This window comes from Nicotiana tomentosiformis, chromosome 12, assembly GCF_000390325.3.
Source record: "Nicotiana tomentosiformis chromosome 12, ASM39032v3, whole genome shotgun sequence".
Lineage (NCBI taxonomy): Eukaryota > Viridiplantae > Streptophyta > Magnoliopsida > Solanales > Solanaceae > Nicotiana > Nicotiana tomentosiformis.
Genome location: NC_090823.1, coordinates 91,146,654 through 91,154,863, shown reverse-complemented (window position 1 = coordinate 91,154,863; position 8,210 = coordinate 91,146,654). Strand labels below are relative to the sequence as shown.

The 8,210-nt window shown below is 41.3% G+C and overlaps 1 protein-coding gene across 1 annotated transcript; it reads left to right on the top strand.

Annotated features, from left to right (window-relative positions):
• The first annotated feature begins 358 nt into the window (after positions 1-358).
• Positions 359-1,027, top strand: LOC138903031 (uncharacterized). Its single transcript, XM_070190939.1, has 2 exons — positions 359-535; positions 704-1,027. Exons 1-2 carry the CDS (start codon positions 359-361, stop codon positions 1,025-1,027), a joined length of 501 nt encoding a protein of 166 aa, XP_070047040.1.
• The last annotated feature ends 7,183 nt before the right edge of the window (positions 1,028-8,210 follow it).

The window sequence follows — 8,210 nt, the reverse complement described above, 5'->3', positions numbered from 1 at the left end:
AAGTTGACAAGGCAAAGATTGAGGTGATTTCTAAACTTCTACCTCCAACTTCGGTGAAGGGTGTGCGGAAGTTCTTAGGCCACGTGGGGTTTTACCGGCATTTCATCAAAGATTTCTCTAAGGTGGTGAACCCGTTTTGCAAGCTTCTTGAGAAGGATGCTAAGTTCAACTTCAATGATGATTGCATGAGAGCTTTCGAATTAATGAAGTTCAATTGACAACTACTCCCATCATCACCGCACCAAATTGGAGTGTCCCTTTTGAACTCATGTGTAATGCAAGTGACGTAGCGGTTGGGGCTATTTTGGGGCAATGCATCAATAATATTTTTCATCCAGTCTACTGTACTAGTAAGACCATGAATAGTGCCCAAGTTAACTACACCGTTACAGAGAAAGAGCTCATTGCCATTATTTTTACAATTGAGAAGTTTCGCCCGTACTTGATGGGTGCAGAGTTCGTTGTACACACGGATCATGTGGCTCTTCGTTATCTTATGAGCAAGAAGGACTCCAAAGATCGGTTGATGAGATGGGTGCTTTTGTTTCAAGAGTTTGATATTGACATCCAAGATAGAAAATGGAGTAAAAACCAAGTGGCGGACCACTTGTCTCGTTGGGAGGAGGAGGGGAGGCCGTATAATGGCCTTGAAATCAATGACTCCTTTCTCGATGAGCAAATCTTGGCTATTTCAATGAAAAAGGTGCCATGGTTAGCGGATCTAGCAAATTTTCTTGTGTGTGGAATCATTCTGGATGAGTTCTCTTCAAATCAAAGGAAGAAGCTCAAACGGGATTGTCAAGATTATTATTGGGATGAACCATACCTCTTTCGGATTTGTATGTATGGGGTGATTAGAAGATGTGTACCGGAAGATGAGCAAGGTGAAATCCTTGGGGCTTGTCATTCTTCGCCATATGGTGGTCATCATGGTGGAGCAAGAACAACGGCCAAAGTGCTGAGTTGTGGTTTCTATTGGCCCACTCTTTTCAAGGAAGCTAGTGAGCTAGTGAGTGAAAACATGTGATGAATGTCAACTGTCCGGTGGAATCTCAAAGAAAATAAAATGCCTCTCACTACCATTTAGGAGATTAATATTTTTTATGTGAGGGATATTGACTTCATGGGTCCTTGTGTGAGTTCTTGTGGAAATACCTACATCTTGGTCATGGTGGATTGGTGTCCAAATGGGTTGAGGTCATTGCTCTACCCAACAATGAGGCAAGAAGTGTGGTGGCGTTCTTGAAAAAGAATATTTTCAAAAGGTTTGGTACTCCACAAGCAATTATAAGCGATGGGGGTTCACATTCTTGTAACAAGGCTTTCGACACTTTACTTAGCAAGTATGGTGTTACTCATAAAGTCACGATTCCCTATCATCCATAATCTAGCGGCCAAGTAGAAGTTTCCAACCGGGAGATAAATAATATTTTGTCCAAAAGGGTGAATGCTAATCGGACGGATTGGACCAAGAAGCTTGATGATGCACTATGGGCTTATCAGACGGATTACAAAACACCTATTGGAATGGCACCATACCGGTTGGTGTTAGGTAAAGCTTGTCACCTTTCGGTGGAACTTGAGCACAAGGACATATGGGCTCTAAAGAAGTTGAATCTTGATTGGGATGTAGCCGCTAACTTGAGGTTTGCACATTTGAATGAATTGGATGAGTTCTGATACCATGCTTATGCAAGTTTGTCCTTGTACAAAGAAAAAATGAAATATCTTCATGACAAATACATTTAGAACAAAGAGTTCAAGGTGGGCGATCTTGTATTATTGTTTAACTCATGGTTGAGGAAGTTTCCCAAGAAGCTAAAGTCTAAATGGAGTGGTCCTTTAGAAATTGTGGGTGTGACACCTTTTGGTGCATTGGACTTGAAGAACAAAAACAATGAAGTATTCCGAGTCAATGGTCACCGGGTGAAGCACTACTTGGTAAAAGTTGGAGATAGCCTCATCTTGGCGGTCATTAATTTCAATTAATGGTATTCTGCGTCGTGCCGCGACGTTAAATCAGGCGCTTCTTGGGAGGCAACCCATGTTTCTTTTCTTTTTCCTTTGGTAGATAAATGTTATTTTTGTTCTAACTTAATTTGAAGTGTGCTACAGGGATGAGTGTGACTTACAGGAACTGTGGACTAAAATGTGGCTAAGTGTTGAAAGAAGTGTGGACCGCATTTGATTTGTGCGGACCACGTTTGATTTGTGCCGATCACACATTTATGGTTGCTGCAGCAAAAGTGCAATGCGGCCGCACAATTATCTTGAGGACTGCACAAATGATAGGTGGAAAATGTTAACTCTTTGATACTTAGTCGGTCAGAGAAAAGGTCAATGTGTGACCGCAAAAGGAAATCAGCGGCCGCAACAAGAAATCTGCAGCCACACACAAAATTGTGCGAACCGAAGACGAGGTGCTGAGTTAAGGTCACCAGGTAACCGAGTGCGAACCGCACATGAATTGTGCGGCCGCACTCGCCTTTCCTTACCTTAGCAAAACCAAGTAGTATTAATAGAGGAATAGAGGCTACTGTACATTTTTTTTCTTTCCCTCTCTGAGCACAAAAACAGTACTCTCTTGCAATTTCTTGGTGAATCTATCTGTCCACACACACAACATCTTTGTTCAGTCACTCATCCCACTCATTCATCTGGTATGCTTCAATTTCTTGTTAATTTTTTTCTTTTAATTTATAGACATTCAGTCATCTTTAGGCCATTTATCAATAGAATTCAATTGTGCATTCATGTGGGGGTAAATCTGTAGTGGGTTAACTAATACATGCTCTATAGGGACTAAGTCAACATATTTTCATGCCTCTATGTTATTGCCATGTAAAACTTTGCACAAAATTGCAAAATCTAAATAGAAAAAAAATAGAAAAAAACTGATTGTTCGTAGTTTCTGAATTCTGCTGCCGCAACTGAAATTGTGCGGTCCACAGATTGTGATTTTACAGTAACATAGTGAAAGAAGGGATTTGCGGCCGAAATATAAAATGTGCGAACCGCAGCTTTCCCATCGCGACCGCAAAATAGCCCTTTACTCTTATCATAGAGTCTACACTTTTTGACTCAATTGTGTGGTCGCGGGTCTAATTGTGCGGACCGCAGAAAACAGGTTGCGGTGGCACATCAGCCAATTCTCTGTCATCAGAGAGTTGGCACTTTTTGGGATTCAGAGGTGCGGCCGCAAGTGAAATTGTGCGAACCACACTTCACTTTTGCGGCCTCAAGACAAATTTGTGCTGTCCGCAAGGCCTCATCTGCAGTCAAAAGAAAATTGTGCGGACCGCATATCCTTCTCCTTCAAGCATGCTTTAACTGTGAACCTCACTGTGTTTTCTGGTGTATACTTGCATATCTCCTGTGTATGTCTGAACATTGAATGGCAACTAACAATTGCCTTTGCTTGATATATGCAATGGTTCGATCTAGAGGCAGAGGCGACACTTTTAAAGGGAGGGGTGAACCTTTTCGGGGTCGAGGCAAGAGTGCCTTACCCCTTGACCAACAAAAGACAATTACAAAGAAAGCTACAACCGGTAGGGGAGAGGTGTAGATCTCTTTGACACGAGCTCATATGTCCCGTCTAGGGAAGCATCATAGGGCAACTCAACCTTTGTTTAAGAGAAGTCGATCGTACAGTCAATGCCGCAACGGATATACCAACTAAGGGACGAGTCGTCCTCATCTCATACTTTAGAGGACTCGGAGAGTGCTAGTCAGGCATCTAAGCCATCGGTTATGCCTGTCCCTGAGGCACAAGATACACCAGTTCAGGATATCCTCGATGATGGCAGAGAGGGAGATGCTATAGTTGTCGGCCTTGAAAGGTTGAAGAAAAAAGAGGTTTGGGAGGACCGATTTGTCAGCTTGGTTGCCTTCACCAGCTTTCGTACATGGTGGCCAGTGAGGTCACTAACTCTCGAGCGACAGTTTCTATTAAAATATTTGGAGAGGTACAATACAACAGTTTGTCACTCAAAGTGTAATGGGCGCCAAAGAGTACCTGGTCCGGGAATTCTATGCAAATGTGGCTCACATAAAAAAGGGGACAAAAGTGACTAAAGTACGTAATTTAAAAGTGAGATTTGATCAACATACACTCAACACGTACTTGGGCTTCGAAGATGTTAAGCCAAAGAAATATTTGGAGATGTATGCATTAGAACACGCAACCGGACCTTGGTTAGTGGAGATTCTAGTAGCACTGGGTCCATCACCTCCATGGATTGTCACTGGGGTTCCTATCCACTGGAGCACTCTCAGTTTTGAGGCGAAGGGGTGGAAAACCTTTGTCTATAACAGACAAGACCCGAGTCACAATGAGACTTACCTTCCGATCCCTCGGGAAGTTCTGGTTACTTCTATTATGGCCGAGTACTATATCAATGTGGGTGCCGTGATGTCGGCCAACATCTCAGTGATTGCTCGGCAAGATGACTCATCCTACCAGTATCTCAACACTATTACAGAATATCTCATGGATGCAAGGGTAGAGCCGAGGGATTATGACACAAAGGTGAGGCCGAAGAAGCCTTTTACTTAGTATTCACTGATGGATGTGAACAATCCAAAGAAGAAAGTTCAGCCTCCTACCACCGTTGGCCAGTCTGATGAGCCAACTACGGTAGCTGTTGAGGCAGTTGATGTTCCATCCACTTCAGCTGAGCCTTCCTCCAGTGTCGCGACTATGCCTTCGCCATCATCCACATCCTCTGCTGCAGTTCCTGCCACAGTTCCCACCTCGTCTTTGAAGCTAGTGCCTATGCCTATTGCCCTTTTTTCTGCGATGCGAGTCTCCCAGACATTAGCGAGTCTCAATAACTGGATGCAAACAGTCACTGCAAAGTTTTCTGGCTTATCCAGTGCTGTTGTAGTGCAGTCTTCTTTTCAGGCACCTCAGTTTCCCCCGATAGCTGAAGATACATTGAAGAAGCTCCTTGAGAACTAGAACATTATTATTGCTACCTTGGTACAACACGGGCCAGTGATCGAAGAGCTGGAAAAAGAAGTAAAGAAGATGAGAAAGTCCCAGGCCAGCAAGAAGTTAGTGGACAAGCTCCGGAGACAGGTGACCAGGCTTCCTACAGCCAGAGACCTCCCCTTTGACATGCTGATTGACTCACACCATTCAGGCCAAGATCCTACAGCACCAACAGCACCGGTGGCACCAGCTGGCCAGTCTGAGGAGCTAGACCTTGTTGCCGATACTGCCGAGGCAGTGCGTCGGATGTTCACCAACCCATCCACACCCAGAGTTGAGGATGATGAGATTTAGTTGGATGATCCTACAGGCAGTGACATTGCCGGGAACACAGAGATGTCCAAGGTGCCATAGGGAGTTTTCTTCACTCTTTACCCTCTTTTACTCTTACTTTGTTAAGCATTGGGGACAATACTTATCTTTATTCGAGGGATGGGGTGGATTTTATTGATTATATTTAATACATTCAGACATTTGGCCTGTAATAACTTGATATTATTCTCTCTTTTCTTATTTTATATATATATATATATATATATTCTCTCTTTCTCTCATTATGTATATTCATTCTATCTTCAGTAGTTTTTGCTTATTAGCTTCTTTATTTTTGTTTCTTTATTAGTCTTTATTTGATTTAGTAGCTTTTTTGTTTGATTTACTAGCTTCTTCTTTATGTTTTAGTATATAATAAACCTTTGATTTTGTTAATGCCACGGTTCTTTTCAAAGGTAGTTATTATGTTAACCGGGTGACTCGTCCCAATGATGGATGGCGTGATAACCTTCTTAAGGGAATGAGTCTGTTTTTTGTGTTTAAGTAATAATAGTAGTAGTAATAAATAAAAATACCTAATTAAGTCATGCTCGAAGAGTCAACAATGCTTCAATTTGTACCAACATACTTAACTACATGCTTATGGTTAGAGACAATTTTTTTTTGAAAGAAATAGCTCTAGTTAGTGACTTTGTGACTCTTGTGTTGACTTTGGCAATCATCGAGTGGTTTAATTGAACCATAGTAATCTTTAACATTGAATGTGGTCGTTGTGGGCCCTCGACTCTGTCCTCTTTAACAATCCGGTTGCGTGAGGGGTGAGATGAATTGTTGCTAGTCCAAGTATCCGTACGAAGGGTCTAGAACTTGCCCTGAATATGTTTCAAGGAAAAATCCTAAGTTTTGCTTGGTTTGAGAAGTGATTGTAGGCTCTTCTTGGCCCATTTGAATTTTCTATTGCCAACCAATGTCATTATCCCTAGTCAACCCCTTTGAGACTCTAGCCTTCCTCATTTGATAACCATATTACATGCCTTTACCCGTTTGGTCGTGACCCTCTCTTGGCACCCGAGCTTTCCTTAACACTCTCGTGAAACAAATGGCTTAAAACGTAAGTTTGGGGGAGAGACGAGGAACTTGAAAAAATTATTAAGGCACAAAAAGAGAAAAGAAATGATCTTTATGAGAAGAGAAGGCAAGAAAATAAAAGAACAAAAAGAAAAATGCAAAAAGTGAATAAGTGGAAGGGTTGAATGGATTCAAAAAGAGGTAATGATCCCAAATACGGAGAAATCAAAAAGGGAGAAAAAGAATGAAATGATCAAGAAAGAGTGATGTTAAGTCTCTCTAGTCCCCAATAAAAAGAAAGTGCCTTTAAGAATTGGCAAAATGTGAGCCGATAAATGGAACATGGAGTACTTAAGAAAAAGTGTAACCACTCACCCGTCCGACCCTAATCCAAAAGCCTTCATTATATTCCGAAAGAAGTCTTACTTGATTTCAAGCCGAGTGAGCTTACATTAGTGGCGACCTACATGAGAGGCAAGCCTATTGTACTTGAAGCTGTACTTATGACATTCTCTTGCGAGAGATGAGCGAACCTTTCATAAATCTTTGGATTGAGTGCCAAATTTCTTAAGTGAGACTGACAAATGGAAAGTAAAGGAGGAAGACTTTGGATTCCACTATGACCTACATGATAGAGCAAGAGTCCTTGATGAGTAAAGTCAATTCTTGAAACTCAAATGTCACATTAGAACTATATGTGCATGAATGTTTAACTTGTCGCGTTACTGATAATACACGAGTAGTGTGGGCGTGTGGATGGCTCACCTTTGACTCGCTAAATTGACCCTTAACTTTTGGAGGTGGGAACTAATTTATTTGCTTGAGGACAAGTAAAGACTTAAATTTGGGGGAGTTGATAAGTGGGGATTTTGATTGCTTATTAGAACCTTTTAGCGTTTGTTTTAGTCCGAATGTATTGAATTGTGTTCCCGAAACTAATAAAATTATGCAAATTTATAGGAATGTTGGAAGTTTGGTCTCCCGAGATGAAATCCAACTCAAAGAGGAGTGTTCCGAAGCACAAGGAAATAAAGGGCGCATAAGCACAAATGTGCGGTCGGTCTGCAGAAGAAATTGCAGACCGCAGAATTCGATCTGCGGCCGCAAACTAAGAAGAAAAATTTAACAGAACTTTCAGCAATGTGCGAACTGCACATGAATTGTGTGGCCGCATAACTGGGCTAAGAGTCAAAGATTAGAGAGTATGCAAAAAGACCAAGTCCAGGAGCCTTTGTGAATTGCGGACCGAACAAGAATTGTGCGGCCGCAGAAGATTACCTCGCGGCCGCAGTTCAGAAATGTGCGGCCACAAAACTCCACTTCCTGCCAGCTGAAGAAATTTGCGAACTACACATGGAATTGTGCGGCCGTAGAACCTCCCGAGGGCATTTTTGTCCGAAATATTTGGCCCTGTATAAATAGACGAGTTTTCTAAAATTAGGTCAAGTTTTGAACATCTGAAGTTGTTGTAGCCGTTTTTTTTTTACTACTTTAGTAAGTTTGCATTATTTTGGTGTTTTAATATTAGATTTCATCATTTTAATCTTTCATTATAAGTTTAATTAGCTTTTCTTCCCTGATTACTGCAATTGTTATTATGAGTAGCTAGACTTTTACTAGGGTTGTGACCCAACCATAGTGTGTGAACATTATGGTTATCTAATTTAGTTTTTGTTTATGATTGGGTGTTGATTATTTAACTTAGTTCATGCTTCAAATTTAGAAATTAATGGTTGCAAATATTGATTCATGCTTATTTGACTTAGTCTCTACTTGAGAAAGAGAGACCTAGTGTATGATAACTTAGCTAACAAGGAATTGGGTTAATTGAAAAATCGATTAAACTAATTAAAGGGTTCAACCTAGAGATAGT

What these genes read in the sequence shown, in the direction of transcription:
- LOC138903031 (XM_070190939.1), top strand. Translation starts at nt 359, where the DNA reads ATGAATAGTGCCCAAGTTAACTACACCGTTACAGAGAAAGAGCTCATT. An exon ending in AAGATCGGTTGATGAGATGG is followed by an intron (nt 536 to 703) that starts GTGCTTTTGTTT and finishes TCAATGAAAAAG; the next exon opens with GTGCCATGGTTAGCGGATCT.